Below are 24,692 nucleotides of genomic sequence, written 5' to 3'. Positions count from 1 at the left end.
CTGCTCCGGCGCGGAGCTGCTCCCGCTTCGTAAATAAATCAACCTTTTATTTTAACGCTCCACCCTCTGCCCCGCACCAAAACGCTCCTTGCGGGAGCCGAGTATCCGCCTCCGAGCTCGCCCCCGAGCCTCAAAAAGAGCCCAGCTAAGCTGGAGGCGTACCGGGGCGCCCTTCACCTCAGCTCCTCAGGGAGGCGAGAAATCCGGGCAAGGCGAGTGCGGTTACTTAGCGTTGCACTGCACTACCCTTGAGGCGCGCTCTTGCCGTACAAATGCTTAACACCACTGGCTTTGAAAGCTGTACACTCTGAAAATAGCCTGATCTTACCAATTATGGAGGAATGGAAAAGAACCACAGGGCACAGCTGCTATAAGTTTTATTTACACAGGAATTGTTACTAGTGGTCTTAAAGGAAGGCTCGATCCTTCTATTTACAGTTATATACAGATTTATAGTTGAAAAGTAAGAAAACTGTACAAGATAACACAAAAATATAAGACAAATTGGATCCAATTAAAGTAGTGAATACATAAGTTAAGAAAAATCTGACATTTAAATTTAAAACTGTAATGTTATGAGTAGTATATACGTAGTTTTTAAACCAGATAGCAACGTAAGTTACACCACACTAAATCTTTACCCCAATTATGTAGACTCTGCTTTTAAACACCAGACAACTGGAAGCCTCCTGCACTTAAAAATACATAATGGTAATTTTGACTTGATTTCCACAGAGGGACCAGTTACAAAAACCCACATGTAAGGAATTTATTTACATTAAATATTAGCAAAAATGGACCAAGAGAGTGCAAGTGTTCCTCACCTGCAGTGCTATCCATTTTAAATTTCCATCCCCTACAATCACAAGTTGTTGTACAGCATCTTTGAGAATAGGAAATGTTTGAAAATATCTGCCGTGACACATACCATATGACCTTTATGTCTCAGTTAAAAGATGTTAAAGAATTAAGTATCACTAAACCAGATGCTTTTTGGATTTCAGTATTGCACACTAATAAGAGTTTCAAAAATTATTCTGTCTGCATTATTCCAAAGTGTTAAAAGTGGCTGCTCCTTTGACAACACAAAGTCTACAGATGCTTTGTCAGTTTCTAGTGTTCACCATTACATACAAGTATTTCTTAGTTGGAAATGGCTCGACAAAATAAAACTTCTGGTGGCAAAACCCTTTCACAGAATACCCACTCCATTTTTAATAAGCTGCACAACCAATACACCAAAACAAATGCTTAACACCACTGGCTTTGAAAGCTGTACACTCTGAAAATAGCCCTGATCTTACCACTGTTTAAAATTTAGATGATTTTTGCTTTAACAGGTTTGGGCACAATAATTCCACAGTTCCTGAGTTAATTACATTTGCCCAGACTGAAGAATGAAGCTGCAACTTAAAAAAAGAAAACAAACAAGTAAATAAGACAATACCCCTTCCCAAATTTTAACCATCTTGCACATAAACATACCAAACAACCTTATTTGGTCCTCAATACTTTCAAATGGTTAATTTTGGAGGTAATATTTGCACCAAAGCATTTGGTTTGGATAGCAGTTTTGGGGCCTTAAGATTTAGCATTTCCCTCATCCCCCCCCTCAAAGTGCCTTTGTGGTATTTGTAAAAAAAGTTATGCCTCAAAATTTTTTTTTTAAAGTACCAACAGAAGTTATTACAAATGTTTATTGCATTGAGCTGACTCTTTTAAAGTATTAAATATGAATTCCCCTGCTTCTCAGTTTCATAGGTTTTAGTATTCTGTGTGAAAACAAATCTTCCCACGACAAAAGCTAATACTGGCAAAAGGGTGAAGATTTCATCAGTTCATTACTCCACTGAGAGCTGTGTCGGTTTTTCATCTCATTTTCACATTTTCTATAGTGCTTTTCCACATAGAAGGGATGTGAAAACTCCTTTGTCATCAAGTGGTTTTCCACATTTTCAATTGACCTCAACATTACGACGATTAGCTTTTCAGTGCTGGGCTATGGTTCTTGTCCCCTTCTTTGTTGTCCTTCATCAGTGAGGCAAACACCTGGAAAAGTTAGTTATTTAATGAATATAAAAAAGCCAGTCTCATAAAAAAAGATCAATGTTAACCACCACAATATTAGCATGGAGATTAATTTCTAGAATGAGACACTGGAAAGGAAGTGCCCATTGCTCAAAGTCAGACATGCAGCGTAAAGTAGTCATGAAGAGAAGTGCCCCATATACTCGTGTGCTGACATGTCTGTTTTGATATATATCTCATATATATCTCTCCAAGAAACTCACCTGTGCCCATTTTTTGTTACTATTCTGCATCTGAATAGCTGCAATACAACTAAAAAGCTTTTCTGATGTAATGTCTTCTGGAAGTTTTGTTAGAAACTGTGCTATATGAATAAAGTCCATCTGTAGGAGAATATCTTCATATAACCGAAGGATTCCTAAACCTGTCCTAAACAAAAATTCTTCTCCATCTCTACAGAAAACGTCCCAGACACGACAGGCCAGATCAAGTGGTAATGACTTGCTGTAGAGTGTAAAAATCCTACAATTGAGAAAAGGCACAGTTATAACTTTAACCTATTTCAGAAAGATGAAAATACAACCTCCTTTAAATCTCAGTTACGTTAGCTGAGAGCGAGCAGATGACAAATTATTTCGTATGTTCTTATTTTTTTCCATATTTCAAAGATCCTAAAGCCTCCAGTTTTTAAAGTCAGAATTCCTGCTCTGAAGCCCATCTCTCTTCATGCTACAGGAAATCCTCCATTTGAAAGCCATCTCCTTTAGCAAGCTCTGGCTAGAGAAGTTAAACATCTTTACACTCAAACAGGGTGTAATATACAAATAAGAACTTAACCCTTCCCATTCTTTAAGCCATACAGTTTAACAGCTCTGTTCATCTTTTGTTTTCTAAACCAAATCTAAAGCCACAAATCACCTCAATAGAAGGCTACATCCCACTAATGCACTAATGAGAATTCAATAACTACATTTCCGTGATACATTTTGAATTTCTATTCACATTAAAAATCGCCAAAAATCTAAAGACAGCTGCTGTTCTATTCTTACTGGGAAGAGCCCACTTGCATTTCTTATTGCAAAGTTTATTTTTAAAAAGCATTCGTTATACATGGGCAGAGAGATCAGTCTGCTGTACATACCATATTATAGAACCGCTCCCATAAATTTGTAGTGGTTCCTTTGATACAAAGCACAGTGTTCTCTCTTTCCCCATTATTCCTGTTGGGACGTGGTTCAGGATCCTCAGAGCACTCCTTACCGTAGACTACCACAACCTCTTCTACTCTGCCTTTATAAGAGGAGACTACTCTCTATCTCAAGGCCATCTTTGGAACATGCAGGAACAACAGTCTTCTTTTCTCACAGGTAACTGGAAGCAGAATATTCTAGTACTTTGTACAGCAGCACTATTTCTGCAACATATATACCTCTCTCCATCTGCCTAAACTCTCAGGACTGCAGCACACTCCTGACTCAATGCTGCTATTGTATAACCTGCTCCTGCTGAGAGTTACTGCTTACTGATAAGCTGCATCTTATAGCCCAAGTTCTTCATTCCCAAGTACTCAGATGACACGATGTTTTTATATTATTTAATTCTACCCAATTCAATTTACTCTATTAGAAACTTCTAACCCATATAATAATCCTATATGAAGCACATTCTTATCTACACACACTTAAGAATAGACATTCTGTATTTGGCAGCACTGCACACACTTCAAGGATGCTTGCATTACTGCCTTCATTACAGGCACATAACGCAGTTTGTTACTCTCTGCTTTAGAACATTCATTACTTCAAAATGTTCACTGTATTTCCAAGTTTATCCCTTCCCAAACCAGGTCCTAAATTTCATCCTCCTTCTGCTTTGCAGTCCATATTCCTATATTCATACTTTCTTCAGTAGCTGATTATGTTCATTTCATTGAGTCACTTACAATCAGTCATAAGACAACTACAGTGTAGTAGCCTCCTCTCCCCTACTTACATTACACATAGCTGACTCTTACCTGCAGCAACAAGCAAAGGAGACACACAGGAGCCCTGTGTGCTCCTTTTCTATCTGAATAGATGTCGCTCCTAATCGCAGTTCATAAAATTTAAATCCTGTCAGAGGAACTGCAGTTGCACGAAACAGTTCGCCACGATTTCACAAGACCTAGGAAGCTGAGGTACACAAACACCTATGCTTTTTTTTTTTCTAATGCTGTATTTCTATTGCTGAAAAACCTATAGCAAAATGGAACGTGTTCCAACAGTTGTAAGGTTAGGTTTGCTATGTTCTCTGAACTCACCAGTCTATCAAATATATGTCTGGAGTAAGACTGTATGATTTGAAATGAAGAAACAATTTGGGAAGATTTTCTTCAAAGAATACCTCAAAGGCTGCAAAGTATTTCAGCATCTGTAGAGACAGTAAAGCACCTCATAAGCAGTCATCAAAAGAATGTTTAGTTGTAAAATAACACAGACCCCACCAAGAACTGAGGACATCAACATAGCCCAATGTGACTTCTTAGGATAAGTACAACGATTAAGTGTTTCTAGAGGAAAAATCAAAACAGTAGGATGTGTTCTATGGATTAGCATCTGGTATTCTCAGTTTTGTAATCACAGGTTAAAGTTCTCCATTATTCAATAGGACAAAAGGAAGTCATCAATTCATCAACTATGCTTCAAGTCAAAAGAATGTTATGGTTCAAAACTAGAAAACTCTGTGCATACCATGCTGTGATCCACACGGAAAAAGGCCAGCTGGCATGGCTTGTTTAGAAGGTTAGCAAAGGCAATGAAAGCATCTGCCTCTTCCAGATTGAGAATGAGCACAGCAGCAATGAAGGACATCCCTTGTACCTTCAAGTGGGAAAAGCATCGGGCAAATATAGGTGAGTAGGTTCAGTACATCTTATATCTTTGGAAATGCAAATATTTACAGTTTGCAATATATCAAATACCATTACATAACATTTCCAGATGAACAGAAACAATACGGATAAATAATTTTTATGCATGCAGGCAATTTGACTTCAGCAAGACAGAGTGTTTCTTCAGATGCCGGTTTTAGGTGCTTGATGGAAGTTCCGGGAGGTCTCATGATCACCAGTGCTTAGGACTTGGAATGCAAGAAAGTTAAAACCACACAGGCTGGACGCAGAGCTCGTAAGAGGCAAAATTTGGCCTTAAGTTCACTGTTAAGCTATGGGAAAAGCAGATATGGAGAAAAACCTCACATATGGGACAGTTTAGACCCAGACAGATATGTTGGAATTGAGACAAAATTCTGTTTCAGAACAGTCATTACTATCTTTCCACTTGCCAAACAGTATTTGTTCACATACATAAAGTTACTTTTAAGTGGTTAGCTACAATGCAAGTTTACATTTTTCCATGATTATTCTCTCAAAAACACTTTAGCTTGCAATAAAAGTGAAGACCATTATTCTTGTAGTTAACTGATGATCTGAATACTCATTATTATAAAAAAATACTGAATAGTCATTATATAATAAAAAATAATTTTACCAATTTCAACTGCAATGATGATTTTTCTACTGTTTCTAGGCATTTATGCTGCCTGCTCGTTTAAAAAAATGCACTCAGTATTTTAACTAGGGGAAAAAAGTATTGATATGCACCAAAACCAGTCCTGCAGCTTTCCATTTTTGTGGGATAGATGGGTGTGGAAATAAGATTACATTAAATTTACTGCCATATTAACATTAAAAAAAAAAATCTACGATCAGCAATGTCCAGGCTAGCTGTGTTCCTAATGAAAAAGAGAAGACCTATCCATGAAAAATTGCTTACTTGCCTGTTAAAACTCCACCCTGGGAACAAGCAGTCTCAGAACCTGCAGAGTTTGTAATCTCACTTAAAGAGTATGGGAGGGTCTCCAAAAATGAGGTCACAGATGACAGAATTCAGGGCTAAAAACATTTGAACATGAAAAACCAACTAGATATTGATGCAGAGTCCCAAGCATGTCTGATTTAGAGAGGAAAAACACACCCTGTGCTAAATAATGCTTTGTTGCATGGATCAGACTTTAAACTCTTCAAGTTCTTTTTAGCCCAGAAGCGATTAGAGCTTGTGAAAGTTGTTCCTAGCTACCACCAGGAGCAAAGAAAGAAAAAAAAGAAAAAAGCATCTATTTGTTATTTAACTGCTTCTGTAAGCTGACACCATTCAGAAAGATGTTAGGTTTAGTTGGTTTGTCTGGGGGGTTTTTGGCAGTTTTTTTATGGGCTTTGGTTGGTTGGGTTTTTTTGGGGGGTTTGTTGTTTGGGTTTTTTTTTTTTTAACCACAGTAATATTTTCTGAAAACAATCTTATCTTCACTGAACTCAGATGGAGCGATTAATCTTTGACAAGACGACACCAATAAGGAGTTTCTGGATTTTAGGATGTGCGGTAGTGAAGCAGAGAGTATCACTATGGAAATGGCAGCAGTGAGAGCAACACTAAGACAGAACAGGCTGAGTGCTTACTGGAAGTCCACTAGCATTTTGTTTTCTGTAGATACCGTGGGTCTGTCAGAACTACATCCTTGTGAACACATCCATTTAAAATTTTCCATGCAAGCCAGATAGTATACTCATCCTTGACATTCAGTACATTTTCAGCTATTTAATTATCTCCAAGAATCATCATTGTAACTGCTATGAAATGAGTAAGTGCCAAAGTTGAATTTTTTTTTTTAAGTGCTAGTAGCATAAAGTTTAGATAACCTACTTATTTAATACACTCTAATACCTGACATCTTAAGCTTATTTGCCATGTTATAAACACTTTTACAGCAAATACTTACATATCCCACATCCGGTCTGTAACATGTATATGCTCCTAAAACACTATGCAGGAGATCATGATAAGGACCACCCTAATACAAGGGGAGGGGAAAAAAGAAAAAGAAAGGTTTTTTCCAAAAATCACTGTATAAATACAGGAAGGTAACAAGCCAGTATTTTAAGATGCAAGTGAAGCCAGTGAATTATTGCTTTGTTCACATCCAGAATAATACCAGTTTTTATTCTAAGCATTACCATGTATGCTTTTGAGATGTTAAAGGAAAAGTAACAGACACATAATCCCATGAAACAATTCAGTGGAAATCAGCACATGATGGAAAATGAGGATCTCTGGTACACATTCAGCGTTGATTTTTCCTTTTCAGAGACAGTGGATGTTTTAATTCTTAGTAACACAAGTTACTGTATTACAATAGTGCATGCATATATTATATCTATATAAAAATCATAAAGCCTGAAAATGTGTACTAAAACGCATCAAGATTTCTGTAGAAGCAGTGAGAATATTCTCATTTTCGCATGTAATTTCATAAATATTAATAGGAACCACATGAATTTTTTCCAGGAGAAAAAGCTTTACAGTCCATTGTTAAGTGTCCCTACCTTATTCTCATTTAAAAAAAAAAAAGAAATGACTATTTGCTGTTGTATGTAGAAAAGAACTAATTTTACTTTTGTTGCTTTATACAAACAACTTCTAAAAGCTATTCCATATTTAGACAGCTAAGTTTCTTTTCTTTTTTAACTATTCAGAAGTTTAAAGTTGTCATAACTAAAGTTACAGAAATCTCACCTTCTGGAAAATATACAGGGATGGAAATGTGCGTGATATATCCAACTTAATTAGCTCCAGACTGGCCTCACGATCAGCAACAGATGCACCTGCATCTGCAAGCAAAACCAATACTTACTAAAACTGATAGATAAATTCTACAGACTTCAGAATAAAACTGCCATAGGCACATAAATACTTTCAGAATCTAAGGAAAAAAAGTTACTTAGTTCTAATTCTTGGAGTGCACTTCTACAGTGCTATACTTCCACAGCTAAAACTGTCCATTGGTACCCAGTATATGCCACCAATTCCAAAAAGTGAGGGAAACAATCAGTAATTACTACCTGTCTACTCATTCTTTTTCAAGTCATACACCTTTACACCATTCAGACTTAAAACCAACAGGTTACCTTTTACTTCTGTGTAACACTATCCAGGCCCAGACTGGCCCTGCGTTCACTAGAATTTGAACTTTGCCCAGCCCAGTCCTCAAAACCCTGTTTTCTTTCTTATCTTCTGCTGTGACTTCAGTTACTGAGTCTATGTAAGAGCACAGAGTGAGAGCACTGCTCTTGATCTAAACGTGATCCAGTGGGATCTCACTTTTCAAATTTTTCATTCCTCATCAGCTCATTTGGTGGCTCATTTCAACCAGCAGCATTGAAATATACTCTGTACACTAGAAGAAAAAGATGAATGACATCGTTATCACAAGAAGCCAGCACTTCTTCACCTGCAAAGTCAAGCATATTACTTTTGAAGCCATGCTTTTCTCATGCCCCACTTTTACTGAAGATAACTAAGATATACAGAGAAGTTTCCAGAACTGATCACACAGTTACGATCTGCAGAAGTTACATTACTTCTAAGCTCTCATTTGACTCAGTTTTTTTGCATCCTTAGGAGCGGCATTCCTCAAATGGCAAGAAAGAAGTCAGCATTCACTCAAGAACCTCCAGAAGAAATTCAGCTGGGCCTTGAGTTATCCCTATCCTGTCCTCTACATAGGGACATGATGCAAATAGCAAGGAGAAAAATACACAACACGTGGGGAAAAGGCTCTTTCAGAGGGCTTAAACCCGTCAAGAGCCATCTGGGAAGTGGAAGATCGCAGAATTCGATGAATAGGCTAAACAGAACCTGCTCTGCTGAAGCCTGGAAAGCAGCATTTTCTTCCAGTCCTCCTAAAACTTAAGATAGTTGCATTCAGGAGTGAGTGGGACTGCTGCAGGCTGTGTTAGGGGAATTTGGGAGAAAGGCAGCAATTATCACACAGAAAGAACATACACAATCTAAAATAAAAAGTTCAAGAACTGTTGCTTGATCCCTCCTTTCTCTTTCAAAAGGAACAGGTATTATATTGGTTAATTTCGGACCATTTCATTTGGGACAGTATCCATTTAGAGTATTCCCAAGGAAGATTATAATCTATGGTATAGAGCATAAGAAACTCTGGGTTTATACAAGAAATTCAGTTCAACTCCAAGAGGAGTCACTGGGGGTCTTTTGAACAGATCTGACAGATAACACATCTTTGATGAATCTTGTCTTCAGGACACGAAAAAGCTACTTTTCATGCTTTAACCTTTATCTGCCAAAATAAAGTGTTAAAGATGTTTGAACAGGAAAAACCTTCAAAACTACTCAAATATGTTAAATGAGGCTAAAATAATTGATCTTCCAGACTTTGCCACCAAAGATTAGTAATAAGCACAGTGGGCCAGCTTGCTTTTCAGAGATGAAAATCCTATTACTGTAAGTTCTCCCTTCTTGCTACATTTCCCAGAACATCTGACAATCAAATTGGACCCTTCCCCCTCTCATTCCCATCCAGAACTACTACCTTTCCAAAATAAGCCAATTACCTAGGCCTTCCCCCACACTCAGCCCACACCCCCACAACAACAAACAAACCACCACCCCACAAACCAAGGGACATTGCAAATGTGTTTTCCAAGGATAAGCATATTTACAGTCATATTTACATATACAAGTTTCAGATGGGTCACAGAGGTAGCCTAAAGAAGACAATTTACAGTCAAAGCAGCCAATTAGTCAGGACGGGCAAGTGCAAACAAAAAAGTACTTCTTGCATTACAATGGCATTTTCTTTCCCAAAAAAGAGACCACCTCAAAAAAATAGTTATTTCATAACAGCTGGTACTGACAGTATCACATAGACAGCATTTAAAAAAGTAACTGTTAACAGCACAAGGAATTAATGTTTATAAGAAGGATGTCTCCACCATTAAAAACATCATTGATGCTGTTTTTAACAGGGAGAATAACCACAGGAAAAAGCAATATGCCAGTGATAAAACTCCATTATACATACAAGCGTGCTAACATCCCCACTTAACAGATCAGGGAGGAAAGGCCATCTGGACAACCAAGGAAACCCAAGTGGGATACAAAATGTATAATATGTTACATATATTCTTCACCTTTCAGTTCCACAATCAAAAAAAGAGAATAATTTTTTCTTTCCCAAAATTGTGGAAGAGATACCAACATAAGAACCATCTAAGCAGAGCTAAGCAACAGCACATACTGTAATTTAGTTTCCCATTTCTTCTTTTTGTATTTCATCTAAAATTTTCATGAGAGCTTAGTCCTGGTATTTCAGGAATTTGGAGGAAAACCACATTCATTTGAAAGTGAACTAGCACATGCAATATTTTAATGCATCTTTTATTGATACAGTAAATACTGTTAAGCCCCTCACTCACTGACTTGTTACAAGAAAGCAAACATTTAAGTAGGGAATGACTCAGAGGACTTTTAACAAGTATTCCTAATGCTGCAGTTGCAGCTGAACTTGTGAGGCTTTCTGGGTTTGTAAAAGTGAATAGGAGGCTGTCTAGCATTCAGTAGATCTCACCTTCTATGTCATTCTCAGAACTTGTCTCACTGAAGCTTTTCCATCGTTCCTTAGCTCTCGACAAGAAGATTTCATAAAGTTCTGCAAGAAAACAAAACCAAACCAACAACAAAAAAGGAAGAGATAAGTAAGAGAAGCACCCATCCAAAACAAAAGCACACTAAGTATTCTTGGCTTTGGTTTTGTTGCTTGGTTTCATCTTAACCACTGGGGGCGGGGGGAGAATCTATTAGATGGTTACCACTAACCACTGGAGTACCACTATATACAGTTTTATAGTGTGCACTGCATTATGCTTTCTTCTGTGGTGAACATGCAAATTACAAGAGGGAAATCAAGCCTTAATTAATTCAGATTTTTATATTTGTGAATGGGTTAGAACACTTCCCAGTTCATCAAAATCATTAGTTATGAAATAAAGCAATTCCCCTTTCCACCCCCTTAAGAAAACAAAGCTACAAATTCTCAATTTTAAACATAAAAATAATTTCTTTGGGGGGAGCGCAACCTTAACTCTTATAAGACTAAAATGTTTTCGTAAGCAGTTTTTGAACCTTGTTTCCATAATTTACCAGACTATGACATCTAATTGTGATAAACACCTAAGGTTGTGAAATGCAGTTCTTCAAAAAGCAAATATACCCTGCTTTAGGTTTTTTTTTTTTAACAAAAGTTTAAATTTTTCTTTGAAAATAACCAACATAATTTTGCATTAAGATGTGATCTGTTAAGGCATACCAGGAGTGATATTTAATTCGTTTCCCACAGCTAGACTCCAAACCTTCCCACGTACGCTTGGGGGTAATCCCTGCCACCACAGCTCTCGAACTCTTCGGGTAGCACGCCTAGGATAGGGAAGCAGGGAAAAAAACACCACCAAAGACAGAAGGCACATATTGCACATCCTGTTTTCTAAAATCATTGGGCAGCTTGCAAGCAAAATAACATACTATTTCACAAATCAATATTCAAGGATCTCTGCTTATGCTAAAGCCGCACTAAAAAACACCAAAACATTAAGCTCCCAGAAAGCACATTTCATGTTGCTCTGTAATGACCTCTCACTAATATCATGGCAACAGAAACTGACTTCTTGACAAAACAGAAAGGAAAAGGAAAGTAAGGTACGTGGTTCCTCTGTTTCTAGAGGAGAAACAAGCCAGCCTTGCCTCATGTACACAACAGAACTTTACTTACATGCCTTCCCAGTTAGGTAGTATTTCATTGACCCAAATCACCATAGCACTAGCAATATTCTCTTCTTGCTTGAAACGCGCTCTCATTATTTTTTTCCTTTTATGTGCTTCTTTAATTTCTGTTAGGCATAACACGTTAATAATTCTGTATTAGTGTATATAAATTATTAGGTAAATAATTCAGCTATTATCTAATTATTTAGATGTCTGAAAGATCAAGGGTAAACTACAGTTGCACATGAGCTAGCTGGTACTATTTCTGTTGATTGTAGGTGTATTTCTCAGGAAATCTTTTAATTTAAGCTAAGTTACTCAAATACACAGGGATTTAGACAAGAAAAAATCTGGCTAGAAAACTCGTAGCACTTTTTCCTGCAGTACACAGAATGACTAAAAGGCAAGCACATCATCAGCGCTGTTTTTCCTGTAATGAGTTTCACACCACGTTCTACCTAAGCCTTACTTATTACTTAGACTAATCAGCAATAATTACAGATAAAATTATTATTCAAAAGTGCAACTCTACATCCATTTTAAAATTATTCAAATTTTACTGAAACTTCCACCTAGAAGGATTATGTATTTTCTTTTCTGGAAAGGACCTAAAGATCTGAGACAAAGCCACAATGCTGAACAAGAGAAGAGTATTCTGCCTTCTGTTAAAAAAAGGATCATTTGTAGATCCCTCTTATTAAAAAGGCTAAAAGAAGGACAGAGCAGTGCTTTCTTGACATCACTAAGAACCACTGTAAAATTGCAAGACATTTTCTATTTATGCATGCATTAGACACATCAACGGAGTAAACATGCCATCCCTGGTAAACTGATAGAGCTGACCAGCTTAAGTTTTTACTGAAGCTTTGTGTGTGTAACAATAGTTAATTTAATGAATTTAAATTATATAAATATATATAATATATAAATATATTTATAGTCTAAATACATATTTTTATATTTTAAATATATAAAAATATATATTTAAATTAATTAGGGCACATATACTAAAACACTACACATGGCTGACCCTCCAAAGATGCAGTTAGAGAACATGGACCACAGAACACACCTTACAAGATGCACACCACAAGAGAAGAGTGAAATGAGTTGTCAGATGCCTTGGATTTCTTATTACATCTTTCAGAGTAAGCTGCCACAGATCCATAGAGGCTCAATCAGTTCAGAAGCTTGTATCTCTGACAACAGCCCAAGTAAAACATGCAGCACAGATTCTTAAAATAGCTTATTCCCTGAATACTAGGCACGAGACTACAGAAGTCCTTTCAACAACTATTCATAGATTGACACAGTACCAGATGCTACAGAGATGTTTAAATTTAAAAAACAGATCTAGTGGGAGTAGGAAGGTTCACACAGGTACAGCTGGTTGGAAAAACCCCAAAGTTTTCATCTGTCTTCACATTGGAATTGATCTCAAATTCCTGAAAAAACAGATCTTTAAGCAGTCAGCTTTATTATACTTCGGCTCTCAGTGGCAACTGCAGCAAAACAGCTTGAAAAAAAAGAGTCTGAGTACCCAGAAAGTTTCTAGCTGATCACATTATACAAGCAGTTTAAAAGAAGTCATCAAGTTCCTACTTAAAAATTAAAGAAAAGGTTAAACTGACTTCTGAACCTAGTTATGTTCACTGTGGTGGAATAAGAAAATGATTTGATAGTTGAGTTCTGTTTTAAACTGTGTGCACGTATGTACCAGAGAATAACCTAGATGTTAAACAAGGTTGTTCTTTACTGTACCTACTAGCCTACAAGCCAGAAATTATTTTTGCCGCATAGTTAAAAAGAATTATAGTGATTATTGGCAGTTAACACACCTCGTTTTTTTGCCTCTGCCACCATCTCATCATATTCTTGTCGGTGACGTAAAGCCTCCTCCACTGACTTGGCAGGAAGATTTCTGAAAACAAGTTGTTCCTGAATTCAATACACACAAATGACATTCTGAACCATTTCAAAACAGGTTTTAATTTGGCTTCTCTCTAAGGTGAGCTTTGGGGTTGTCACACTACCAGTGTTTCAGTAACAGCAGTAGAGAGCTACCAGATGCTTACTGCTTCTGTTTATTAGTTCTCCTATAGCTTCCCCCAAAGCAGGGTTATTAGATTTGTTGAACACCTGGAATGATGCTCAAATGAAGTCTGCATGAAGTGACAAAAGGGAAATACTGATATTCCATACAGTTTAGTCCAATGCATTTCTGCACACGCATATTTTAATCATTAAATATACCTGCATGTCGATGCTCCATTTGTTCATATGAAATCTATGATGATGCATTTTCAATAAAAGGTAAAGGTTTTTATTCATTATAGTTAGCACTTTAAAACTCCCACAAAAGATAGGTTTACCAAAGGATGAAAGGGTAGATCCCCATTTATGTCAGAGCTAAAGCTAAGGAAGCTTGCTGCAGTGCTACAAGTTCACCAGCTTAAAACGTGTTTGTTTTTCGGCTGCATAGTGATCCCCTAATTGCCAAACACACACTTCCTTTTGACCAAGCAAACTCATTCCAAAACAAATCAGAACACAATGTTTGTCTCAGTCTCTTACCCAATCTCCAGTCTACTTTGGTTCAAAATAAACAGAAGACAGTTTTGTCATTTTAATACTAGAAAGGTTTTCCATCTCCTCTTATACAAGCAGAAAAGATCACTTTATTAATATTTCCAATGAAAGTGAGAGCAGAATATATTTTTCAAGGATGAGATTGTGGCAACACATTACTTGGGATGGCACTCCCATTTGAAACAAGTGGAAGCGTCATTTGTAAAAGCATCCTTATGTTAGTTTGTGAAATCATGATATTTTGAAAGTACAGAAAAGCATCAGCAAACCTGTTACTGCATATCTTACTCTCCACCACACAGTAAAAGAAATAATGCATTTACACAAAAATAGTCATAGCAATCCATACCTCCATTCAGGGTATTTCTGTCTGAGCACTGAATGAGCTTATGTACCACTAGAGAGAATATCGAAGGAAACACTATATGTTATATTTTCCATTTCCTAAGTGGAACTGATTAGAGCAAACATTTAACACAGTGCCATCACAAGCTTTCTCAAAGTGCAATTTGAAAAGCTTTGCTCCATTTGCTTTCCTCACAGCATGTGTTCCTAGCCAGCAGGTCCTCCTCCTTCCTTCAAATTGCTGAAGACTGTATAGTGAAAAAACTAACCAATTTATTACCCATTTTTCATTACTGTTCTTATTTGTACTTAATGCAGTTTTTGTTGCATCTTCATCTGCTGTTGCCTTGCCTTCAGCTGTAGTTTTAAGGAGTCATGAAAACATAACTGGAACAAGGGCAAGGAACAGTATCAGTGAATACTATCATCTCGGTACCAACAAAGCATTTAACTGTAGTTGCCAGATACAAAATGAGCATTCAGCATTTGTGACAGGAAAGTATTTCTTGCATTTCAAAGGCAATTGTTCCCACTCCTGCTGTTACCTACCTAATACTTTTTCTTTTTAAAAAAAAACCCCAACCCTTCTGGTAAGCCAAATCCAGGTTTACTGAAGTTAACAACTGCCACTGTTAAGTCTTCCCAACTAGTCTAGGAAATTAAGTTTCCAGAATGGGGGAGGGATAAGGGAGTGCACACTGAGATGGCAGGGAAAAAAAAAAAAAAAATCCATAAGAGTCTCCAGGAATTTTCCTGATTAGGGATGCCCACAACACTTTCAGACAACTGTGATATACAGTAGATAACAGACCGGTGGCCCCATTACAGCGAGAAAGAATTCCTCATATAGACTATAATATACTTAAAAGTTCTTTTGAGGTATTTGTTAGGCTATTATCTGGGATGATATAATCCAGTGATACTTTTGTGTAAGACTTGTGAAGTTTAGCTCATCAGAAGCACATCTAAAATTCAGTCATCATCAGTTCCACAGCAGAATCATACTTACGCTGGTCGATCCTCCAGAATCAAAGCAGTAGTTGAAAGTGGTTCAAATTCAATATTTTTACGTCTTGCTGATGGGGGTGGAGGTTTATACATTCTTCCTGTCCGTGCTTCATATTCCTAAACAACATTATTGATAAAAGTTAAATTTCAGCTTTCAGCCTCACTTCTAATATTACTTGTTTAACACTTATTAAATAATGTTAAAATATATAATAATAAATAATTTACGACAGCAAGGAGCTAACATTACAAGTTGAAATTGTTTATAGCAAGACAGTGCAGCTTTCCAGGACTGCTAAGTAAAGATGAATGAGGAAGCAGTTTCTTGTATCAACTTAATCTTTGATCTCTTCTAGTTCAATATTACTACTGAGCATCCAAGGATCAGTTACAGGTAGGAAATCTGCATAATCTCCCCAAACTAATTAGTGCGCAAGTATATTTAAGTAATCTGTGAAGCTGACAAAAAAACCCAACAAAAACCACTAATCAAGAACGTGTGTCTTCCCATTTCTTTCCTTTTGATTCTAGCCACCCTTAAAGATCCGGTGCCCCTCACGTTCCTGAAGCCTTTAGCAAGACCATCAAACCCACATTTATCCAGAACTACCTACACTATACTGAGTGACAACATAACAATATTTATCATTACAAGTCTGTTTCACATCACTTCTTTCTCAGAGGTTAAAACATGCAATCTACTTAGAAATATTTAAGAGCCTTTAATACACAGAAGATTCTGAGGAAGAAAGAATCCAATTCCTTTTTCCATAGAGCAACTCAACAAAACAGAAATACGAGACAGTCTTTAGGAAGAAGGCTAGACAGAGCCAGATGAAAACCTCAGATCTCACGTTCCCTCTTTTTTAGTCTCTGTAAATAAAAATTTACTGCCAAGTTCCTGGGAAACCCATTCTTACAATCCAGCAACTCTTAAAAGGTTATCTGTGAGAAGACTTCCAACTTACTCCCAAACCAAGTTAGCTTGTGGGTTCATAATCTCCTTAGGCATGAAGGCTAAATACTAGTTTCTCTGCAAGTCTTCCGCATGCTGGAATTCAAAAATACAGTACTAAGAGCTGAAAAAATCATTTTTTAAAGAGAACAAATTGCAGGTACTTCAGTAATGTACTTTCACAGATCACACAGGGCTGTGCTTAAGCACAGCCAAGTGAGCTCTAACTTGTACAAGCTTTTTTATCTGAAGACAGTTTGTTCTTGTACAGCTGTTGCTGTGTTACATACACAGTTGATGTCCATAAAGTTAAATGGGAAAAGACCTCTTACAAACATGACAATGCAGCCTCAGATTTCCAGAGGACAAAGTGTTTGCCCAATACTAAGGTGGCTTAAAGCTTGCTGCTCAACAGCCTCCTTACCCTATCCATTTTAATGATCGCTGACAAAATACCTGTTCTTCCACACTGGGCATAATACATTAAATGATCCAAAAAGTATAACCTCAGTGCAGTCACGTTAATCTCATCTCAAGAGGACGTTATCACAGAATCATTGAGGTTGGAGGGGACCTCTGGAGATCATCTAGTCCAGCCTCCCTGCTCAAAGCAAGGTCAACTACAGCAGGTTGCGCAGGGCCTTGTTCAGCCACATTTTAATATCACCAAGGATGGAGACTCCACTCTTGCTAGGCAGAGGTTAGAGCACCTGGTATTCCCAAGTGGTTTCCGATCCAAGTACTAACTAGGCCCATCCTGTTAGCTTCAGAGATCAGAGGAGGTGGGGTGTGTTCACAGCGGTAAGGCCACATGCATTATATGCCACTATACTTTTCAGATCGTAAGGAGATATCTGGACTTCTTGCCCTTTTCTTTTTCTAGTTTGTGGGAGTCAGAACAATAGTTTAACTGATGAGAAAAGGTGATTGCACCTCCACAAAACAAGCCAGAGAATGGTTTTGAAACAAACATTCTCAGTATCTTTTGAAGTGTTTTCCACCCTCACCCCCCAAGTCTTCAGCTATCCACCCTTTAACCACTGTATCATACTCAGCCCCATGGCAGCATAGCAAATAACTCATTTTGTTAGCATCCTGGAAAGACAAGCACAAATCTATAGCAACCAGCCTACTATTTCAACTAGAGGAGAAGCTCTGTTGCTTTTCTGTCTTCAAGAAAAGCCCGAATATGCACCTTGTAAAGAAAAAGAGTGAGCAACTGTCATTTATACATACATTCACACTAAAAACCTAATGCTTTGTAAACACAATGACTTAAAAGTTACTAGCCAACTGTTCTTAAATATAACTTAGTTCTAAATATTTCTAAGTCTCTGGCCAAGAACAGTGGTTATACAAATTTTCTAGACCATACTCCTTTCCTGAAGGGTAATTCAAGACAACTTTTGATTGAAAATAATACGCATTCAATATCATTTGGCACATTCAAACAAGTATCTTGAACATCTGGACATATAGGATTGGTAGAGTTCTGTTGTAATTCACACAAGCACGAGAAAAATCAGAAACCCAACATTCACTGTATGAATGAATATATATATTGTTAAGCCTAAAATTATTTCATTCCACCTAAAGCCATAGAGACATTATAGGCACTCCTGCCATGCTTTATACCTCAGGCTACCCCAGCATATTCTTAAGTTAGGAATGCATCCTGTGATAGCACCCAGAGGTCAGCATCCAGGCTGCAGTAGCAATGCCATCCCTCCTATTCTTGGTAGAAGTTCCGATTTACTTTCATACTTTCCAGTACTTTGTAACAGGAGCCACAAAATCAAGTTCATTTAGCGGTCAGAGATGAGGAAGCTCAAATGGTACCAACCATTTCAACACTCCTACATACCTAATTTGTATGCAAGTTAAATAAAAAAAGCATTGCAAATTAGAAATGAAGCCACTCTCACCCTTTTATTACAAGCAACACATTTGAATGGTGCGAGTGCTTCTGGCTATCGTACATGCTAAGAACTGACATACTATTCCAAAGCAACAGAGAAAGGAAAAAAAAAAAGAAAAAATCTTCAACTTGGATTTCCACAAAAGGCAGAACTCATCATCCAACTGTGTTTCTGGAAGTAAGTACACTTTACGAACAGGTTTTTTTTGCAAGAAAAGGAGGCATGCACAGAGAGGGAAAAACTGTAAGCATTACTAGAAAGAGTCAAAGCAGAGACCAAAATAGCTTCAAGCTCAAACCGTCATGGCTGCACATTCCCCAAGATGAAATATATTCCAAAGTATCAGAACTTCCCAATGTTCCCAAGATGCTTGCTCCTCAAGAAGCCTGTGCTCTAGGAAACTTACTTGAGGATTAGATCCCAGAACCATCAGACATACATGGAACTCACTAGCTTGTGCAAGTAAAATATCCATTTTTTCTGGAATATTTTGTATTACTAGATGTAAGGAATCCAATAGCCTTAACCATGCATTTGATGCGGAATCTAAAAGTCTTGGCACAGGACAAAAAGTTTGAGCTGACACAGAATTTCACTTCCAAAGATGTGAGCTAATACTCTTCCATAACAAGGTAAAAATACAAATTAAAGTCAAATGTCTTGGCAAATGCTTAACATGCAGGGCATATGCTAGAGGATAGAACAGTTGACAACTAAGATTCAAGACTATGTAAGACCTGTTTATGTAAAAAAAATAATTTTGGAAGTGTCACATGTATGGTTTCAGTAGTTTAGGGAATGTAGTTAAAAATTTTTTATTGCAGCATATCTAGTATTTATTAGAAGATATGGAACATTTTACAATCCCAAAATAGATAGAGAAAAACAAACCTCAGCTTCAATAGAAAGTAAGAATAGCTATCTCCTTATTAAGGCTGGAACTGCATCCTCTCATCTACTGCCAATAATAAACCTGTTAACAGGCTAAAAGCATGTTTTTCCTGAAAAACGCTGTGACAACATATTTAAGACCACTTAGATATGTGGAGCGACTTGTATTTCTGGTATTTATTCCTACTGAAATATAGATAAGCCTATTAACCTACAGACAGGTAACACAAACGGGGCTGAGGAAAAAAGTCTTTTGCTTATAAACTGCCTTTGTGCTTAAGAAGATAAAGATATCCCAGACTAACTTCCTTACACACACACAAAAAGAAATCCAACAAAAACACCCTGGTGTTTTAAACAATAGAAAAAATAATAAACCTGCACAGGTCTTTATTGCCTGCACCTTTTTGGTATCTACATGGAAACATACAAAACTGAATTTTCTTTCATCCTTCCTCAGGAGGACCATACAGGACAGCTATACCATTCAGAGCTGTTTTAGATCTCTCTAAACAGTACTGGATTGCACTGTGTAACATACACATAATTGCCCATAGCTGCTTCTTCCAGCATCTAAGCAAACTAACTTACGGAAAGGAAAACCAGCTGCATCGCAGCATTCCAAAAGCATTAGTTGACCCTAAGTAGGGTATGCTTGTGGGGATAAAGTATTTAACTAAGTGTTCACATACTGATTCAATTTTAGAAGACAAACTTGCATCTACAGTGCCCAAACTATAGAGCTTTAAAGAAATAAATATTGACCATGAAATTTAACATGCATCTTGCTGTATCCCAGTTTTGATCTATCAACAATAGAACAACAAAAGCTGAACTCCTGGAAATGAGTAATAAAAGCCTTGGATTACAAGGATTGTGAAAGTCCTCAGTCCTGAAAGTACCAATTATACAGATTAAGCACCACAGATCCAATTATGTTTTAGGTATGCTGGAGGAGAAAGTGACAGGCTGGGCAACACTGAATTAGCTTTCACTATCTTAAGGATTGCCTCTGTTTAAAGTAGATGTCAAGGCATACTAATACTCCAATTAAACAAAGCATGCACCCTGTGTATTACAGTTTCTTCTAACATGCTTTACCCCCTCCAAATTCTAAGCCTGATACCGAAAGAGGTTTTATTCAATCATGACTTCTGTTGAGGAAACAATGGGTATTGCCATATATTCTGCAAGTGATTTTAAACCTCTCTCCCCTCTGCACACGTGCGACTCTGGAGCAGATCGGCCTCCAAAAACATCCATACGATTATTTTCACAATGTTGTACAGCTAACTAGAAATATTGTCAGAAAGATTATTTCCCTTCATTTCAAGCAGAGTTGATCATCCAAGAATGGAAGCATTAATAGAATCGCTTAGGAGGGCGCCCATCTACATCACTTTAATAAAACTAATAGAAAATTTATGTAAAAAGAATTTCTGCTAATGCATAAGGATTCCCTCTTATGTCGTCATGTGTGTGTCCCCCAGGTTAAATGTTAAAATTGCTGAGCTAGAACTGGTTACAAGGTGATTAAAAACAAAGAAGTGCTTATAGCAAGAGTAGATATCACTGAAAAATTCTGCGAGTCATAAACTAGACATTTTCCCAGAACTAAGAATGCCAGATGCTATCAGGACAGCCAGAACAGTACATTCTTTACTAACTTGCAGGTGATATAGGAAGAAACTATATTGAAGGAGGGAAAAATAATAATCTTCACATAGTACAAGAGAACAACCAAACAGACACCGAAGAGTTTCTAGGTCAACCTTCCAAAGTAACGCCATCCATCTTCAATTGTTTATTTACTTTATGTTTTCCTCAATTGGATATTTAATAAGTTGCATCAAGTTCCATCTTTTGGTGTTTACAAAAAAGCATGAAGCCAGGGGCTTCTGGGCCCAATAAAGAAGAGCCAAGAGTGGCTGGACCATGTAACATGAACTGCAGGCATCACGTATCAACTAGCGGTTACATTACTGCTCCGTTTCACAAAGCCAGAGTTACAGATCCACAGAACTAAAAAGCTAACTTGTACTACCCCTGTTTAACACAGGGTGTGGGATTACATTAAAGTTTTCAAAGTAACAGGCATATGCATTGGACCAATTTCAGAAGGATACCAGTCACAGCAAATAGAAGACATAACAGCATATAACAAAAGTTTCAATAGCTATACTTTTCTAGGTTTCCAATTTCATATTGGAAATAGCGATTAAAAGCATCTGGAGTTCTGAAGTGCCACTGTTAATAGCTTGTATGACTTAGTGACAGGGAAAAAAAAGATTCTAGGAAATCAATTTTCAAAGCTAATACGAGGTGCTCAAAAATATGACAAATTAAGCCTTTCAACAACTTTTACCATTAAGCAAGGAGGCACAGCAAACAAAGTAAACTACTGTCAAGCTATAGCATTACCTATTTCCTGCTATTGAAGAAGATGCAATATAAACAATAATAAACAATTATACTCTATCACTTTAAGTTGTTAGTGAGATTCACGTGTGAAGTTTATTTGCTTATTTTACTAATGGTATCTAATGAGTTGATGGTTAGTGCCATAAAATATTCATGCTACTGTGAAAATGTGATGTTTGTTCTATTTTAATGAGTGCTACATAGTCCCATGCATGGCATTAAATACAACTAGAAAGAATATATATTAAATTTCATACCCCTGTGTTTAATAGACTGAGAGCAGATATTGACGCAAGACTGCCAGAACTGTCATCCTAATGAGAAAAACAGAAGCAAAGCCTTAGTGAATAAATGAAGGAAAAGACCATTACAATATAGCAACATGCAAGCCAAAATTTAAATTCACATGTAGAGTATTTGCACTCTATGTTTGAAGAAACATAACATGGCTGTTCCTCCTTCTCCAGGCCCCAAAATACACAAACACACATACAAAGACTTTCCACTTGTGCAAGATGTCTATAGACATCTATTGGGCTATTCTTCTGTTTTAATTGAAGTTTTCTATTTTCTACCATCAGCACCTTTGCCTGAAGGGAGATCTTTTTCCATGGCATTTCTCAGGTGCATGACAAATGGTGTTCCCTGATACACTGTCTCTCCCTAGTCCACATCACCCATAGAAGTAACACTTATTAAACACTAGCCTTGGAAGATAGGCTGTTAAAAAGGAAAGAACAAAACATTGTCTATAGGCCCACACAAGAAAACAGAAACTGTTTGCTCTGAAAATGAATCTCGAAGACCTTGCCTTCATTCAGCTCATGTTAGATTGCATCTCACACCCAACTATATCTTCACCTATAAGCTAATTAGCTTTAAAGCTTAAAATGAATACTCAGGAATAGTACTCGCACTGTGGAGAAAGGGAAGAGAAACATAACTGGACTTGCATAAGCATTTGGCAAGAAACAAAATACTAGGGTAACTTTCAAACAGAACTTTCACATTAAGTGTTTGGGTTTTTCTATTTAACATGAGAGGGTAGAAAACGTCATTAAATAGCACAGTGACTTAGAGCGGGCCTTTCAGTCCCCCACCTTCCCCTCCCGCCACGTTGTAATTAATATTTCTAAACTGAAAGCTCAAAAGTGGACTACACCTCAACCTCACTGGTGAGCTTATGAGAACTAAGATACATTTGTAAGGCTTTGAGAAAGTCACTTAAATTAAGAGTAAGATTCTAAGCAGCAATATGAAACCCCTCATACCACATTGCAGCAAGGCAATCGGGCAAAAGCATGCCCAACTACAGGAGACCCTGTACAACCACAGCTCTGCAGGTTTCCATTCAAAAGTCAAAGCTGGTTTTCTAATGGAAGAGCCAAGCTTAAAGACATTGAGGTTGGGGGGAAAGACACAGCCGTTGCTTTTAAGCATTGGATTACAGTACCTGGAAGAAGGAAAATAAGCTTTTTATCATGCCTTCAATGTTATTTCTGAACATATCTGCAGTGTTCTTGTACCATGCATACCTCAGACTAATAAAAAGCATTTTAAAGGCTTCTTTCTCCCTTACCATACTATTTTATCTTTTTCAGTACTGAAGTACCATGCCAGCCTCAGAAGGATAAGGCTTATATAAAAAACCCCACCACCACAACACACAAAACACTTAAAGTCTATAAAAGACAGCATCTTTACCACCTGAATATTTTTGCTAAATCCTATCCTTTTGGAATTTGATACAGCCTACCTAGGCAATGATTTTGCTATCACAGCACCTCAAGCTCACCATCTAGGTCTGCTTGACCTGCAAAAGCTCACTTCTTAAGAGAAGAAAAAACAATTATTTTTATCTATGCCATCCTTTGCTAAAGAAATTCAAAGGCCCAATAGAGGGGGAGGCATCCCATCAAAAAAAGGATCCAGAAGACCAAAAAAAATCTAGTGTCCTACCAAATCAAAGTAAAAGAAGTTCTATCATTTTTATCACCTCGAGATTGTTTCTATATTCTTTGTTTCCCTAAAACCCAGCAACTTCCAACAACAGAAATGAAAATATGTACAATGCTTATGCTTTCTTTTTCAAGCTTTAGGAGGAGAAAGTTTGCTTCAATACTCTTCATAGTTGACCTCAAAGACTTTTTTTTAAAGAAAAAAAAAACCCCAGCAATCAGAAGAATTCACATCAGCAGAGTCAACGCCTCTGCGGTATTTTCAAAATATTAGTCCCATGCTCACTGTAGAGTACTCCCCTGAAGATACATTTGTGCCACCAACATAGCAGACATCATGAGAAGTTCTCCTTGACAAGTTCTCCTTGTCAAAGCAGCTGGGTAAGCCCTGGTACTAGGAGATGAACTGTATTTTATGTGCTTTATGCAAACGAAAAGGAGAGACATTTGTCTCACTGGGGTCCTACTGGTTTCATTACCATTTTACTGACAAGATAATAATTGCAAAAGTCTAAAACACTGGGGAATGCCTTTGATTTACCTCTAGCATAGCGTTTCACTGACTATATGTGTGACTCTGGAAAGATGGTGGACATTTCTTGAGAATCTGACTGCCACAGTGTCTACAAAGAAAACCATCACAGCCTTCTCACTGCTGCTAGTAAACAAATTGTTATTCAGGTGTTACATGCTCCTTGCAAGACCAAATACCCCCATTTATTGTCTGTCCTGGTTTCAAGGCAGTTTGTCACCAACGTATTTCTACCTATACTGCTAAACAGGCAGAAGTCCTGCCTTTCTCTTCTCTCCAGTAGTAGTGCAAGACGAGCCAACATGACTTCTACCTAGATAACTGTCTGCTCAAGAACTGCTCCTATGAAAAAGCATCTAGCACTGTATTTACCTACTTCTTTCAGAT

At 37.4% G+C, this 24,692-nt stretch overlaps 1 protein-coding gene across 1 annotated transcript in view; it reads right to left on the bottom strand.

The window, feature by feature from the left end:
* Nucleotides 1-364: 364 nt before the first annotated feature.
* Nucleotides 365-24,692, bottom strand: part of TBC1D12 (TBC1 domain family member 12) — a 72,294-nt gene continuing 47,966 nt past the window's right edge. The window contains exons 4-15 of the mRNA XM_009278017.1: nt 22,073-22,129; nt 15,631-15,746; nt 13,526-13,608; nt 11,695-11,812; nt 11,236-11,342; nt 10,498-10,578; nt 7,635-7,729; nt 6,841-6,912; nt 4,758-4,886; nt 4,328-4,437; nt 2,292-2,550; nt 365-2,049 (exon numbers count right to left, since the gene is read on the bottom strand). Of these exons, the coding sequence (XP_009276292.1) occupies nt 1,981-2,049; nt 2,292-2,550; nt 4,328-4,437; nt 4,758-4,886; nt 6,841-6,912; nt 7,635-7,729; nt 10,498-10,578; nt 11,236-11,342; nt 11,695-11,812; nt 13,526-13,608; nt 15,631-15,746; nt 22,073-22,129 (1,296 nt within the window). The 3' untranslated portion in view covers nt 365-1,980. The remainder of the gene's footprint in view (nt 2,050-2,291; nt 2,551-4,327; nt 4,438-4,757; nt 4,887-6,840; nt 6,913-7,634; nt 7,730-10,497; nt 10,579-11,235; nt 11,343-11,694; nt 11,813-13,525; nt 13,609-15,630; nt 15,747-22,072; nt 22,130-24,692) is intronic.

The sequence above is a fragment of the Aptenodytes forsteri genome, unplaced genomic scaffold (genome assembly GCF_000699145.1).
Source record: "Aptenodytes forsteri isolate BGI_AS27 unplaced genomic scaffold, ASM69914v1 Scaffold15, whole genome shotgun sequence".
In the NCBI taxonomy this organism is placed as follows: Eukaryota; Metazoa; Chordata; class Aves; order Sphenisciformes; family Spheniscidae; genus Aptenodytes; species Aptenodytes forsteri.
This window is presented reverse-complemented; position numbering and strand designations above follow the sequence as displayed.